Source organism: Tupaia chinensis, unplaced genomic scaffold (genome assembly GCF_000334495.1).
Source record: "Tupaia chinensis unplaced genomic scaffold, TupChi_1.0 Scaffold000502_1, whole genome shotgun sequence".
Lineage (NCBI taxonomy): Eukaryota > Metazoa > Chordata > Mammalia > Scandentia > Tupaiidae > Tupaia > Tupaia belangeri.
Window position 1 is genome coordinate 341,537 of NW_006160014.1, and position 16,207 is coordinate 357,743.

At 47.2% G+C, this 16,207-nt stretch overlaps 1 protein-coding gene across 1 annotated transcript in view; it reads left to right on the top strand.

The window, feature by feature from the left end:
- The window catches only part of SLC22A8 (solute carrier family 22 member 8), a 27,119-nt gene extending 18,038 nt beyond the window's left edge, over positions 1-9,081 (top strand). The window contains exons 3-11 of the mRNA XM_006156550.3: positions 363-466; positions 1,011-1,165; positions 1,709-1,877; positions 4,336-4,459; positions 4,871-4,986; positions 6,415-6,629; positions 7,203-7,311; positions 8,275-8,478; positions 8,566-9,081. Coding sequence (XP_006156612.1) covers positions 363-466; positions 1,011-1,165; positions 1,709-1,877; positions 4,336-4,459; positions 4,871-4,986; positions 6,415-6,629; positions 7,203-7,311; positions 8,275-8,478; positions 8,566-8,665 — 1,296 coding nt within the window. The 3' untranslated portion in view covers positions 8,666-9,081. The remainder of the gene's footprint in view (positions 1-362; positions 467-1,010; positions 1,166-1,708; positions 1,878-4,335; positions 4,460-4,870; positions 4,987-6,414; positions 6,630-7,202; positions 7,312-8,274; positions 8,479-8,565) is intronic.
- The last annotated feature ends 7,126 nt before the right edge of the window (positions 9,082-16,207 follow it).

Genomic DNA, 16,207 nt, shown 5'->3' on the forward strand with positions numbered 1-16,207 from the left:
GGGAAAGAGGCAAGCAAGGAGCCTCAAGAATTCGGGTAAGCTTAGAGGAGATGCCGGAAGGTTTGAGGGCAGACCTGGAGGTAACAGCTGAGCAGACTTTGTAAGCCATACAGGCTGCACATGCTGGAGAAATGCTATCATAACACAACCACAGGTCAGGACCCCAAAGTGACACAGGCATGCCCAAGGGACCCTGGGCCAGGCTGAAAGAGGACACGGTGCTTGGGACGTCAGGAGCCAGGCTCTAGGAAACCAAGTCAGGGTGCTGAGAGGGCAAGTGCCCATGTGAGGGCACAGATTGAGTATGGCTGGGTGGGCTGGTCTGGACTGAGGTGGACTGGCCCTGCCTTTCTCTCATGCAGTGGGACTTGGTGTGTGACTCCAGGAAACTGAAGCAGTTGGCCCAGTCTCTCTACATGGCAGGCTTGCTGATTGGAGGGCTGGTGCTGGGATACCTATCTGACAGGTGAGACGCCAACACACAACCCATGCAAACAATCCCTCTTCTCTCTGCTCCACCTATGTTCCCTCAAAAAAAGGTAAAGACATAAGTAGGGGGGCCTCACTGTGTAGCCTTGGGCAAGTCCTATTCCCTTTCTGGAGCCTTCTGTCCACACCAAAGCCCTTACAACCTGAGTCTTCTGGCCTTCCCATACCCAGGGAGATACGTCTCCTAGCTCTTTAGATATAGGACACAGCCTAGTGTTGGTGCAGCGGTGGAGGCAGGGCAGGACTGCTTAGAGACAGGGGGGCCTTTGACCCCTGTTTGCTCAGCTAACCTGTGGTGTACATGGAAAAGATCACTCATTAACTCAAACCTTTAATTATGAGCTTGTTGAAAAATAGCAATTACCAGCAAGGCCCTGTCTGGGAAGTGAGTTTTATGCCCCAGCTGGTCCTTTGGGAGGTGAGGGAAGGGTGTCCAGCCCTTTACCCCGAAGCCTGCCGAGTCACCCACCTTGGCAGGCACAGAGTGGCTAACCGGCCTCCTCCTCTCCTTTGAGCTGCAGGTTTGGCCGCAAGATCATCCTGACCTGTGGCTATCTGATGCTAGCAGCTGGCGGTTCAGGCGCTGCCTTCAGCCCCTCCTTCTCCATCTACTTAGTCTGCCGTTTCCTGTCTGGCTTTGGCACAGCAGGCATCAGCCTGAGCACCATCATTTTGAGTGAGCCACACGGGGTAGGAGGTGGGGGGGGCAGGCGGGGAAACAGGGAGCACCAGTCAGAAGCCAAGAGAGAGTTGGGTCTAGGCTTGGTCAGTCAAGGTGCTGCCCTCTCAGGACCTCAGAGGCCTCTCTGAACGAAACAATGACAACAAACGCAATAGCAGCTATCAGTACTAAGGACGTATCCCAGGCCTGGCACTGCTTAGTATAAGAGTACATTCAGTCCATGCATGCAAATAAGTGTTACTATTATTCCCGTTTTACAGAAAAAGAAATTGAGGCAAAACAAGGGAAGTCACTGGCTACTGGAGAAGCAGTGGTCAAGAGCAAGGGGCTGGGAAAAGACAGACCTGGGTTAAGACCGACCTGGGTTTGAGTCCTACCTCACTGGGCCTCAGCAGTAGAATCTGTGAAATAGGGATGATGAGCCCTTAGGATCAGGATCAGATCCAAAAGCCACTGGGAAGCAGGAACTGGTGCCTTCACAAGGAGGTTTCCTGGGCTTCTTAGGGCTCTAATCTAGTCCCTGGACTTCTCCCACAGGTGTGGAGTGGGTTCCCACCCGGATGCGGGCCATCACATCATCAGTACTTGGCTACAGCTATACCATAGGCCAGTTCTTTCTGCCTGGCCTGGCCTACGCCATCCCCCAGTGGCGCTGGCTACAGTTAACCGTGTCTGTTCCCTACTTCATCTTTCTCCTGTTATCCTGGTATGTGGCACTCTTCTCTTCACCTGCCTCCTTAAGTCCACCAGTGCCAAACAGGGGAAGGCCATGCCTGACCAGGCCAGCCAACTCTGCCCCTGGGGATCTGTCCTGAAGTCAGGGAAAGACAGTCCTGGTAGGAGGGGTTATATTACAAAGGCATGCCACAGGAGGAGGCAGCTATCTGGGAGACAGTCAGAGGTCCTGTGGCTGGAGAGGTTAAGACGAGAGACAAGAGGAGGCTGTGGAGGCCTCAACTTCCTGTAGAGGGACAGTAAGCCTTGAAGGTATCTGTGGTACTGACAGGCCTGACCAAGGTTCTGACTGAAATAATAGCCCAGAAGACAGACCCATGTGGGAGAGTATGACAGACAGAGGAAGGTGAGTCAAATCTGGCAGGTATTTTAAAGGGAGAATCTCCGGAGTTTGGGGACTTCTGGAACAAAGGAAAGGAAATGCCAAAGAGAAGCCCCAGACTGGGAACCTGGAAGGATCAAGGTGCCTGGGTTAGAAACCCTGAGAGTTCGTTATGGCAGAGTTCGTTATCAACATGTCAAAACTGAAATCACTGAAACATAGAAAATGAGTCTCTAGGAGGTCTAGCCATTGGGGGGGAGGGGTCGTCTTCCTTCTGAGGTCACACACTCACCTGGACCCATAAGAGGGAAAATGCATCCCACACTTCATTGGCTTGCATCCCGGACACAGCAGTTTCCCCATACACTGCCTGTCACTGCCCTGCTCCGGTCCAGCTCTGCCCTCTGGAATCCCACTGAACATGGCTGCCTGTCTATGCTCCAGACCTGAAGACAATTTCTCTTGAGTTTCCTTTTCTGTCTGACGCACTACAGCTTCTTCAAAGTTCTTTCTGTGACCTGATTCAGAGGCCCTTTTCCATCCTGGCCTTCCCTATGCAAATAGAATCCAGGTTGTCCAGGGTCCCTTCAAAAGGATCCCACAATTCTGAGCCAAAAAATGGGAAATCACAAGTGAGCTCAGGAAAAGAAGTAGCCTTCTATGGAGTGTTTCCTGCGTGCAAAGCCCTCTTCCGAGCATCAGCCTACTTTGGCTCTGATGTTTGTGGTATCTGTGTGGAGAATTACTGTCCCCATTTCATAGATGAGGAAACTGAGGAAGTAAAACAATTCCCCAAAGCACACAGAAAGGTGCAGAACTGGGAATGGAATTTCAGCATGGGAATGAGACTAGAAGTTCCTAGTGGGGAAGTTCCTGAGGAAGAGAGATCAAGAAAGATGATCAGAGGGTTTGAGGTGAAGCCCTGTGCCCATCCACAGCATAGAATGGGGGGGAGACAAAGAGCAGAGTTGGGAGGCAAAATATGAGTAGGTGGCAAGCAATGTACAGTTGAAAACTCAAGCCCCTTCACTGTGTGATTTTGGGCACATCTCACCCACTCTAAACCTCAAGATTTTCCTAGGTAAAATTGAGTAATATCATCTGTCACCCAGAGTTTTGTGGACCTGGGACACAGGAAGACGTACTAATTGGATGCTGTTGCTGTCATTCTCCAAGAGAGGAGGATGGAATCCAGGCCACGGAGTTTGGGAGGATGTCACAGATGGTCTTGGTGAGAGCAGGCTCAGATGACTCAGGGCAGGAACAGAAACCACAAGGCCAGGAGGGCAGATAGTGAAGGTCCCAGGAAGCTGTCACCATCATTTGGGAGCAGTAGTCGAAGTCCACCTCCCAAGGGCCTTGTTGGAACCAGGTCCTAGGTGTCCATCGGGCCCACCGCTGACCTTACACTGGACCAGACTTCTCCAAACATCACTTTTCTCTCCACCCCTCTGCCTCTTTCATTCCTCCTTACCTACTGACCTTTAGGGACTTCTCAGAGTGAGCCAACCTCAAGTATAGCCTGGGAACAAGGGAGAGTAGAAGTGACCACTCACTCGCCAGTCTGAGACTCCATGCTGTGCTCACACACCTCTTCAGCAGAATTGGTCCTCAGCAAGAATCAGAGGATCCTCGGGTCCATCCTCTAGACTATAGACCTCACTTTTACTTCCAGGCTGACCTGGAACTGCAGCCCTGCCCCTTTGCCACTACAGATACTGGGAATACAATCCCAAGAAGGCTGGGAAGGTGGACACACAAGACGCTCCAGCTGTTCAGCCTCAAGTTACGGGTTACTCCCTTCCCAAGACCCACTTGCTTTGGCTTAGGGCCTGGGGCTCCTAGCTGAGGAAGATACCCAATGATAACAAGTGGCCCAGGTAGGGGGCAGAGGAATGTCTCTTCTGGAAGGGAAAGAAGAGAAGGCTGGAATTTGCGCTGGCTGCAGGCAGCCCAGGTGCAAAGTTTGGCCAAGTTCAAATTCCATGAAATCTGCAGTGAGGCAGCTTGTTTCCTGGACCTCCTAACCCTTGGCCCTGGCTGTTGTTCTTCTAGCCTCTCACAGGGGGATTTAGTGGGGAGACTGTGACTTGACTCTGGCTCCCAGGTGGATACCAGAGTCCATACGCTGGTTGGTCCTGTCTGGAAAATCCTCAAAGGCCCTGAAGATACTCCAACAGGTGGCTGCATTCAATGGCAAGAAGGAGGAAGGACAAAAGCTCAGCTTGGAGGTAGGGCCAAGATGTGGTGTAGTCCACAGGCCGGCAGGTGGCATGATGTTAAAGGCTGGACTCCCACATAGCCAACAATGGTTCGAGTCCCAGACCTGGTGACTTCCTTTCTCACTTTACCTCTTTCTCTCTCTCTGTCTCTCTCTGGTCAAATTGGGAAATAATAACAATAATAATAAAGTTAAAATTGAAAAATTCTTTTAAAAAAAAAGAGGTGGTGCAGTCTGGGGGCAAGACCCCTGTGCTCCCCTCTGGGGCTAGCCCCTCACTCACCTTTGTTATCCCTGCTCACAGCCTATATTGCACCTGATCCACTAAGCGAGTTCCTGTAGTGGTACCAGGTTTGCACCTCTCTTCTCCCTACCCACCAACTGATCACTAATGGTACCCCTCCCCCTCCTCTGCCCCAAGGAGCTCAAACTCAGCCTGCAGAAGGACTTCTCCAAAGCCAAGGCCACGAACAGCACAGCTGATCTGTTCCGGATACCCATCCTGCGTCAAGTGACTTTCTGTCTTTCCCTGGCCTGGTAACCCACTACCCAACCCTACCCACACCCTGCCAAGGCAGGGGTAATGAAGGAAGCCTTTGATAGTCTCACCTATGGGGCAAGGTCTCAGACCTGGTGACTTCCTTTCTCACTTTACCTCTTTCTCTCTCTCTGTCTCTCTCTGGTCAAATTGGGAAATAATAACAATAATAATAAAGTTAAAATTGAAAAATTCTTTTAAAAAAAAAGAGGTGGTGCAGTCTGGGGGCAAGACCCCTGTGCTCCCCTCTGGGGCTAGCCCCTCACTCACCTTTGTTATCCCTGCTCACAGCCTATATTGCACCTGATCCACTAAGCGAGTTCCTGTAGTGGTACCAGGTTTGCACCTCTCTTCTCCCTACCCACCAACTGATCACTAATGGTACCCCTCCCCCTCCTCTGCCCCAAGGAGCTCAAACTCAGCCTGCAGAAGGACTTCTCCAAAGCCAAGGCCACGAACAGCACAGCTGATCTGTTCCGGATACCCATCCTGCGTCAAGTGACTTTCTGTCTTTCCCTGGCCTGGTAACCCACTACCCAACCCTACCCACACCCTGCCAAGGCAGGGGTAATGAAGGAAGCCTTTGATAGTCTCACCTATGGGGCAAGGTCTATAGCACCTGCAAGAAAAATCAAGGGATTCCCCTCCAATGGACCACCATAGCCCTGTCCCAACCCTTGAAATCTGCTGTATCCCTACCCTACACCAAGGTCCAGCCTTTGGGATCTCCTTACCCCTGAGGTCACACACCCACCCATGCCCACAGGGAGAGCAAATGCTTCCTACCCCTTCACGGCTCACATCTCTGATACAACAATTTCCCCATACTCTGCTTGTCACTGCGCCCCTCTGGTCCAGTTCTGCCTTCTGGAACCCCACTGAGCATGGCTGCCCCTCTGGGCTTCAGACTTGAAGACCGAAACTGTTTCTCTTGAGTGTCCTCGTCTATCTGACACTCTACAGCTCCCTCAAAGCCTTGTGATCTATTCAGAGGCCCGTCTCCATCTTGGCCATCCCTATGCAAATAGGATCCAAGTTGTCCAGGACTCCTTTGGAAGGACTCGAGTGTGCTGCCCAATCTCCCCTCCCCCAATTTGCATGTTAAACTGCTACCCCAACAAGAGAGACATTTCACTACCTCCTTTGGTCTCCAAGATTCCCTCCAATCCTGATTCACTAGAGTCAATTATGGGTACTTTTGCCCCCACCACCTAGACCATGCCCATGTCAGATATGGCAAATCAATTCTAGCACTTTCTTGCTGAGCCCAGAATCAATCTCAGAAACCCCAAAATGGCATTCAAGCAGGCCCTACTGATCAGTTGTAGTCAGCACAAGAAATGCAACTATTCATTATCCTAGCAATCACTGTGGCAAGAGGTCTCTGCCTGGCCACTGGTGCTAACTTATCTCTCTCTGCCCTTCAGGTTTGCCACTGGTTTTGCTTACTACAGTTTGGCTATGGGTGTAGAAGAATTTGGAGTCAATCTCTACCTCCTCCAGGTCATCTTTGGTGCTGTCGACATCCCCTCCAAGCTTGTCACTTTCCTCTCTATAAACTACTTGGGCCGGCACATCACTCAGACCACTGCATTGTTCTTGGGAGGAGGGATCATCATGGCTCTCATCTTTGTTCCCTCAGGTAAGAGGCTGGGACTACTCCAGAATCCTCTGGAAGATGCTGCCACAGACTGGAAATTGGGGTGTCAAGGATTCCAGTTCTTTTGGCTCTGCCCCTAATTCCCTGTTACCTGAGTAGGTCCCTATACTTTCTGGGGTTCAGGTCTCTCATCTAAAAAATATCTCTTTTGTGCTAAATGACATTGAAGCTCCTTTTCAGATATGACTTGCACAAGGCCAAGTATGGTGGTGTCTGAACAGTATGAGGAATTGCTTGGGGACCGCATATATCCTACAGAGAAGGCGTTGAGATGGGGAAACAACAGAGCCCAGTGTTCAGGAAAGACCCCACTTTCCTGAACTCTTGGGCATACGTGCACATGCACCTGGCATGAGGTTTAAGCCACTCAAACTACAGTCTACTACATGGGAGTCCAGTGACGTAACCATTATGCCCATCTTCTGGTCCTAGCTTTAAGTTTTCATCTGTGCTCCCTGGCAACCAAAGAAGAAAGGGAGACAAGGACTGGTGAGGAGTGAGAACCCTCAGGTGCTACTGAACCCCAAGGCCCACCACATTTTCTTCCCTCTTTAGACATGCCGACCCTGAGGACAGCACTGGCTGTATGTGGAAAGGGATGCCTGTCCAGCTCCTTCAGCTGCCTCTTCCTCTACACAACTGAACTGTATCCCACAGTCATCCGGTAGGTGCTAGGCCTGGAGCCAGGTCCTGCCAGCGGACCCAGGATCAGGTGGGACTATAGCACTCACCTTTCCCCTGTCCACGGGCCCCAGAACCATCCTTCAAGAACCCTGCATAGGCTGCCAATCTTTATTCTAGAACCGCGTTGAGATGGGGAAACAACAGAGCCCAGTGTTCAGGAAAGACCCCACTTTCCTGAACTCTTGGGCATACGTGCACATGCACCTGGCATGAGGTTTAAGCCACTCAAACTACAGTCTACTACATGGGAGTCCAGTGACGTAACCATTATGCCCATCTTCTGGTCCTAGCTTTAAGTTTTCATCTGTGCTCCCTGGCAACCAAAGAAGAAAGGGAGACAAGGACTGGTGAGGAGTGAGAACCCTCAGGTGCTACTGAACCCCAAGGCCCACCACATTTTCTTCCCTCTTTAGACATGCCGACCCTGAGGACAGCACTGGCTGTATGTGGAAAGGGATGCCTGTCCAGCTCCTTCAGCTGCCTCTTCCTCTACACAACTGAACTGTATCCCACAGTCATCCGGTAGGTGCTAGGCCTGGAGCCAGGTCCTGCCAGCGGACCCAGGATCAGGTGGGACTATAGCACTCACCTTTCCCCTGTCCACGGGCCCCAGAACCATCCTTCAAGAACCCTGCATAGGCTGCCAATCTTTATTCTAGAACCAGTTGATGACGTGCTGGTCAAGGAAGGTGGATCCCACATGACTGACTGTATGGTTTGAATCTCAGACCCAGTGGCTTGAAAAACAGCCAGATACATATGCATGCATGCCCAAAATTCTAAAAAGAGGGAGAAATGGACAGGGAGTGATTGTGGTGTAGCCATCCCCCCAGGAGGATCCTATCCCTCACATTCTTTCTCCGTCTGTCTCTCTCTGGTGAGCACATGCACCCTGTAGCAAATTAAAAAAAAAAAAAAAAATCTCTGCTCTGAACTCTCCTAGGCAAAGAGGTATGGGCATAGGTAACGTGTGGGCCCGCATTGGAAGCATGATATCCCCACTGGTGAAAATCACATCTGAGGTGAAGCCCTTCCTGCCCAATGCCATCTATGGGACTGTCACCCTCCTGGCAGCCAGTGCCGCCTTCTTCCTGCCTGAAACCCTCAATAGACCCTTGCCAGAGACAGTGGAAGACATGGAGAACTGGTCAGTCCTTTGCATGTGGTCCCTATCTGTGCCCCTCAGGGTAAGCAGGTCTGGGCCCAGGGCTTTTCCTGAGCTCTCTGTCCCTAGGTACTCACGGACAAAGAAGCCAAAGCAGAAGCCTGAAGCAGAAAATGCATCCCAGAGGATCCCTCTGCAACCTTGCAGACCAGGCCTGGACCCCAACTGAGGACAACAGAACCCCTTTTCCTGCCTTCCAGAAACTGGTGTCAGCCAGGACTCTGCCTGCCTCCGGTCTCCTCAAGTACCTTATGGTTGTGAGGAGGCCCCGGATGGGTCTTTGCTCCTCATACAAAGCCCTCTGAGAGCTTGGTGAAAGCATCTCCACGCCTACCACTCCCACTAGAGCCCAGCCCAGCCAAAGTCTTCCCACACCCAACCCTGCCCTCATCCTTCCTGCAACTGAGGCTCTCCCAGTCTCTTATCCAGCCCTTCCCCACTGGGGCATCTTCCCCCACTGTCCTGGGCCCCTTTCCTGACATCCTCTGAGGTCCCCTGGCTCAATCCTAACAAAAACAACCTCCCTTTTTTTACCTCCACACTTTCTTGGATAAATGGTTTTAATAAACAGTGATAAGAACTCAAGTCATGCTGCTCAGGAATAGGGGGTAGAGAACGGGAATGGCCACAGTGCTGACATGTGAACACATTTGTGCCCATCGGTACTTAACATGTACATACAGCTACAGGCACATGTAAGCAGGGATGATGTGAACATGTGCATGCATGTGTAAGTGCTCTGAGGTTTGTGTACACCAGACCTGTGTAAGAAAATACCATGTGTGTGTCTACATGTTCCAGCAAGCGAGTAGATGACTAAGCAAGCCCAGAGTGGCTTCAGACAGAGCTGGAACTCTGCCAATCCTGATCCTCCTCCCCTGCTCACCCTGAACCTTTGCTCCATGTTCAAGCCCTACAGATAGTTTTGTTTCCTGTTTAATGGAGAAAACTGCAGCCATCGTCCATGTCTGCCACCATGTTCCCTGGCTCCCTCCAGTCACAGCAGAAGGTCCTCTCACTGGGGTTCTGCATCCAGCCTCTCCTATCAGCAGGCTCCCCTTGAGCGTCAGTCCCTTCCCTCTCTCCAGCTCCTTCCCATCACCAGTTAAGCATGCTCAGGCCTCTCCACTACATCTCTCCCTGAAGCTGCTTTCACAAAGATGCTCATCAGCTCCCTGTGCTGAACCACTTTTCATCTTTCCTCTTATCTGGCCTCTCAGTAGATGTGGTCACTTTGGTGATTTGCTCCTTCCTTGGTTTCTGAGATGCCACATGCTCACAGAGCCCCCCTATGGACTGGCTGCTCCATTCAGGCTCCTTTGAGGTCTCCTGTAAATGCCTCAGCCATCATTTCACATGACCTGGCTCCACCCCTTCTCCAAGGCCCTATAGCCCCAGAATTGTTAACTGAACAGTTCCATGATCCTCCACCTCTGGTCATGACTGATTAGACCAAAGGACAATCTCTTTAATCACATGTTCCTCCTAGGCTGGGATCTGAGATATGGAGGTTCTAGTCCACCTCCTGGTTCTGGCCCTGGGAAGGCAAGTTAGCATGAGGCTGAGCTGGCCCAGATGCAAGTGCAGCATAGAAAGTCAGCTGCAGAGAGGGCATAAAGCAGATGCACAGAGGAGAAAAGAACAAGAGATCACATGAGCCCAGATAAGGGTAAGGGGCCAGCTGGTGGAGTGGTGGTTAAGGCAGCTGGATCCCATATGGCTGACTGCATGACTCGAGTCCTAGACTGGTGGCTTGAGAAACACACCAGGCATGTGTGCATGTGTGCATGTCCAAAATCCCAAAAGGAGGGAGAGACGAAGAAGAGATTGCACTGTGACTGTTCCCCCAGGGATGCTTTCTCACTTTCTTTCTCTCTCTTTTTCTCTCTCTTCAGTGAGTGAATGCATCTTCTGCATTAGCAGTAATAACTAATATTATTATTATTAAATAGTAATAATAATAATAATGAGTTGGTGAGACTATTTACACAGGTTAATATTCCAGATCCTGGTTCCTCATCAGCCCTGAATGCACTATTTTTTTTCCTTTTAGAGAGATTTTTGCTATAGAGCACATGCACTTGCCAGAAAGACAGAAAGTGAGAAATCATCACCCAGAGGGGATGGCCATGCTGCAATCCCTTCTCCTCCATTCTCCTCTTGGGATTTTGGGCATGCACGCATACATACCCAGCATGAGTTTCAAGTCACCTGGTCCAAGACTTGAACTGTAGTCAACCACGTGGAAGTCCAGTGATGTAACCATTATGCCATCTGCTGGTCCCCCTGGATGCACTTCCTACTCCTGGATTGCATTAAATTTAACAGAATTCCTCATGTTTTCTTTTCATATTTAAACTAACTCAGGGGGTTCTGTTCCTTGTAACCAAACAATTCCAAAAGCAGCTCTTCTTTTTCTATTACTCCTCATTTTTTTTTTTTTTTTAAAGAGGTTTTTTGCTATAGGGTACATGTGCTCACCAGAAAGAGAGAGTCAGAGAGACAGTGTTGTGCCCCAGTCGCAAAATTCCCAAAAGACCACCAAGGAGCCGATTACGATGCAAGCGTATAAGGGTCGCTTTTATTCGGGCTTAAGCCAGGATCCTCAGCTCTGGTGTTAGTTGGGCTGGGTTTTTATTTGGCTGTTGGGGTGGGAGAGGGGAGGTCGAGGGATGCTGAGGAATGCGCTCAGGTGGCTATACATTGGCTATATATTTTAAGAAGTATAGTTGTCTTTTACTGGTTTGCAAGAAAGTTACTTCAGGTCTTTGGTATTTCCTTTGTTTTTTATCATTGGCCAGCCCTGATGGGGTTATGGTCTTATGACCTTCTCCTATGTGATTGGCTTGCCTCCTTGAAATGGTGCTGATTCTCAGCAAGCTGGGTTTAACAAAATGGAGTCACCTCATGAGAAAATGGAGTCACTCTGGCCCTTCAACAGAAAGCGAGAAATCACCCCCCAGGGGCATGGCCACACCATAATCCCTTCTCTTCCATTCTCTTCTTGGAATCCCATGTAGTCGACCACAGTTTGAGTTCTGGATCCAGTGGCTTAGACTTACGCCAGGCACATGTGCATGCATGCCCAGGATCCCGAGAGGAGAATGGTGGAGAAGGGATTGTGGTGTGTCCATTCCCCCGGGGGGCTGATTTCTCACTTCCTGTCTCTCTGTCTCTCTCTGTCTTTCTGGTGAGTGCACGTGCCCTATAGCAATAAAAAGACCTCTCCCCCACAAAAACAATTTCCTAGTAGCTTTTTTTTTTTTTTTTTTTTTCTTACCAGAGAGACACAGAGAGAGAAAATGAGAAATCACTCTGGGAGGCAGGAAGCTGCCCATGCCTAAATCCTCTCTTCTCCATTTTCCTCCTTTGGGCATACACGCACACAGATCCAGCGTGATTCTCAAGCTGTCAGGTTCAGGATTAGAACAACAAAGTCAGATATATGGGATCCAGTGCCTTAACCTTCATGCTATCTGCTGGCCCATCTCATAGACATTTTTCTTAAAGAGAGATTTTTGCTATAGGATGCATGCAATGGCTGGAGAAGCAGAGAGAAACAGAGAGACAGCAAGAAATTCATTCTATAGGCAGATGACCACACTGCAATATCTTCTCCTTCATTTTCCTCTCAGGATTTTGGGCATACACATACACGCACCCAGAGTGAGTTTTAAGCCACTGGGTCCAGGACTCAAACCCTGGTCAACTATGTGGGAGTCCAATGATGTAACTATTACACCATTTGCAGGTCTCTTATAGCCATTTTCTAAAAGTTAAGAGAGGTCCAGCCAAAAGGCCAGCAGGTGGCATGAGGGTTAAGGGCGCTGGACTCCCACTGGCCAGCTGCAGTTTGAGTCAGACCTGGCACCTTGCTTTCTCTCTCTCTCTCTCTCTCTCTCTCTCTCTCGCTCTCTCTCTGTTCATATCTGTTCAAATTTAAATAAATAAGATTAAATGAAGTAATTCTTAAAAAAAAAATAATAATAATAATAGAGAGGTCCAGCCGTGGCAGCAAGTGCTGGTGCATGCTGCTATTCAACAGGTTGAGGCCACATAGGAGGCCTGGGTTCAATTCCTGGCACACTTTAAAATGCCATGCACAGTTGTATGCACTGTGGAAGGCTAGGGCAGGAGAATAACAACATAGCAAGACCCTGTCTAAATTAAAACGTAATTAAAAAGAAAAAGACTCCTTCATGGTTCCTGAGAACTAGTGATTTCAGGGAAAAAAGAGAAATGAAGATTTTTCTACCAATAATTCAGTCTCCAGCCCACAAACTCAAGTGGTAGGGAGCCCATTTAGCCTTCTCTCTATCTCTGTCTTTGTCTCTGTTTCTATCTCTCTCTGCTTCTGTCTCTGTCTTCTCTTTTTTTTATAATTTGTTTTTTTTAATTTTTAAGGTTGGTACCAGCAGTTAGCGTAATGGCTATGTCGCTGGACTCTCATGTAGTCAACCACAGTTCGAGTCCTGGACCCAGTGGCTTAAACTCACACCAGGTGCGTGTGCGTGCATGCCCAAGATCCCGAGAGAAGAATGGTGGAGAAGGGATTGCGGCGTGGCCATCCCCCCCACCGGGGGGGGGTGATTTCTCCCTTTCTGTCTCTCTGTCTCTCTCTGTCTCTGTCTCTCTTTCTGGCAAGCACACATGCCCTATAGCAAAAATCTCTCAAAAAAAAAAGAAAAAGAAAAAAAAAATTAAGGTAAAGTATTTTCTCAGCTTTCAGCCCCACTTTTATCTCACTAATAATTCCCTCTTCTCCTCCCATCCAGGAGAGGAAAGGGAAAGGGCTTCAGAACAAGACTCCTTCATGTCTTCTGAGAACTAGTGATTTTGTGTGGCATGCTTGCACACCACAAGGTTTTCTATTTTTTGCCTTTTTTAAAAAAATTTTTGTTGCTTGTTTTTAATTCATTTCTCTTCTTTTTCTGTTTCTTTGTTGTTGTTGTTGTTGTTTCTCTCTCTCTGTTTCCTTTTTCTTTTATCTCATCACTCTGCTCCTCAATCTCCATTCACTGTGTTTCTAGACCAATCTAAGGGAATCATAGCCAAACATCCAAACATTATCAGGTTTAACATATTCCTCAATATCCACTGAACCTGCTGCACAAAGGGATAAAAACAGAATGGCAAAGAGATTCCAGATCAAAGGGCAGAGGGTCAGAAATAGGGATTAAATATACATACATATATATATATATATATATATATATATGTATAAACACACATATACACACACACACATATATAGAGAGAGAGAGAGATGAAACTAGAAATGGAAAATTATTGACAATAACATGCATAATTAAGCCACTATGCAGTATATTCTGGATGGAAAACCACATTTTGTATGTTGTGACAATCCTTAGGAAATTAATGTAAATTAATTTTTAAAAAGTTTCAGAAAAATAAATAAATAAATTTTTAAAAAGTAATTAGAAATAAGTAAAGTTAATGTTAATAACATGTTATATATAAGGGAACCAGCAGTTAGCGTAATGGCTATGTCGCTGGACTCCCACGTAGTCGACCGCGGTTCGTGTCCTGGACCCGGTTGCTTAAAACTCATGCCGGGCACATGTGCGTGCATGCCCAAGATCCTGAGAGGAGAGTGGAAGAAAAGGGATTGCGGCATGACCATCCCCCCTGGGGGTTGATTTCTCGCTTTCTGTCTCTGTCTCTCTCTGTCTGTCTGGTGAGTGCACGCGCCCTATAGCAAAAACATCTCCAAAAAAATAAAAAATAAAAATAATAAAAATAATAACATGTTATATATAACATACCTTTTTATTTAATCCAATATATCTAAATATTAGCATCTCAACATGAATGAATATAAAAATTATTAAGATATTTTATAGTCCTATTTTTTACAATTAAAGTTTGAATTTATTTTGGTACAAAAACTTCATGAAAGTCATACATAGTTTTCCCATTACACATATTTTCATGAACTTTTTTTAAATGTTCTGAAATATTTTTTAATTAATTAATTTACATTCATATATAATATATGTATTTTTTTCAACCCTATTTCTGACCCTTTGCCTTTTCCCACCTTCCTCCCACACTCTCTCTGGTGTCTACAGTTGTTTTCCATTCCTTTTTCTCCCACAATTTACTGATCACACAATTTCTTAAATAATCTAACTACTTTCAATAGCAAGTTCAGCTGGTAATGTAAAGAAAAGCAGTTTTAACTTTAATAAATCAAAGAAATGCTAAGGAACTTTGCTTAAAACTTAAAGCCAGGAAACAGGTTAGGATTCTGTTCAAATAGTAGGTAGATGAACCTATTGACAGTTCAAGACAGGACAAAAATCCTTAAAACCGGACAACAAAGCCTAGAAGAAAATCAGTAATATTTTAGTCAAAAGGCATAAAAAAATGTTATTTCACCAGTTCAGTCTCATGTACTTAATCTATCTTTTATTGTGGTTCGATCTTCCCAATTGAATTCTGGGATATAATATTCACCTCCAGACTTGTCCCTACGATCAAGTTGGCCATTTTCTTAGTTTTGGAACTTTTATTTCTGTGTGTCTGCACTTAATTTTCCTGGTATAGCACTCCCTTGAGAACTTCTTGGAGATCTGGTCTCGTGCTGGTAAATTCTTTCAGGTTTTATTTATCTGAGAATGCTCTTGTCTTTTTTTCCCATATGAAGGATAATCTTGCCAGGTACCTCATTCTTGATTGAAATTACTTTTCCCTTAACACTTTGAATATAGTTTCCCATTCTTTTCTTGCTCACATTGTTTCCGATGAGAGATCTGCTATTAACCTGATGGGACATCCTTTGTTGACAACTTGCCGCTTTTCTCTTGCCAATCTTAGTATCTTCTCTTTGTGGTTTTGGTCAATCTGGCTATAATGTGTCTTGGAGAAGATTTTTTTGGGTTGATTCTATTTGGGGTCCTTTGTATTTCTGGGGACTGCCTCTCTAGGTTTGGAAAGTTTTCTTGCAGGATTTCATGGAATAGATTATGAATGCCCTTATGAGTCCCTTTGCCTTCTGGGATAGCAATTATATGGATGTTTGGACATTTGATGGTATCTAGTATTTCTTGTATATTATTCTCATTTTGGGGGGCAATTTTCTAAGTCTTTGTGGTGGATTTTTCTAGGCCAGCAATTTTTTATAGGGCGTGTGTGCTCACCAGAAAGACAGAGAGAGACAGAGAGACAGAAAGCAAAAAATCACCCCCCCAGGGGGGATGGCCATGTCACAATCCCTTTTCCTCCATTCTCCTCTCGGGATCTTGGGCATGCATGCACATATGCCTGGCATGAGTTTAAGCCACCATGTCCAGGACTCAAACCATGGTTGACTACATGGGAGTCCAGCGACATAGCCATTATGCTAACTGCTGGTTCCTGTAATTCCTCTTTTAGATCTTGCAAAAATTTCCTCACCTCCTGGAACTCATCAGCTCCTTTCTCCTGCCTCTCCTGCAGTTCATGGTCTCTCTTCTCTTCCATCTCTGTTAACTTTGTCATTATGAATATTCTAAATTATTTATCAGACATTTCCATGATTTCCATTGAACTGTCTGTGGATGAAGAGGAGTTATTTTTTTCCCTTGGAGGAGAAGTATTTTCTTGCTTGCCCATACTTTTTGTAGCCCTGCGGTGATTTCTAGTCATCTGATGGATGGTGTGTTTCTTCCTAATTCTTGAATTCAATCTGAGCTTTCAGGAGCATGCA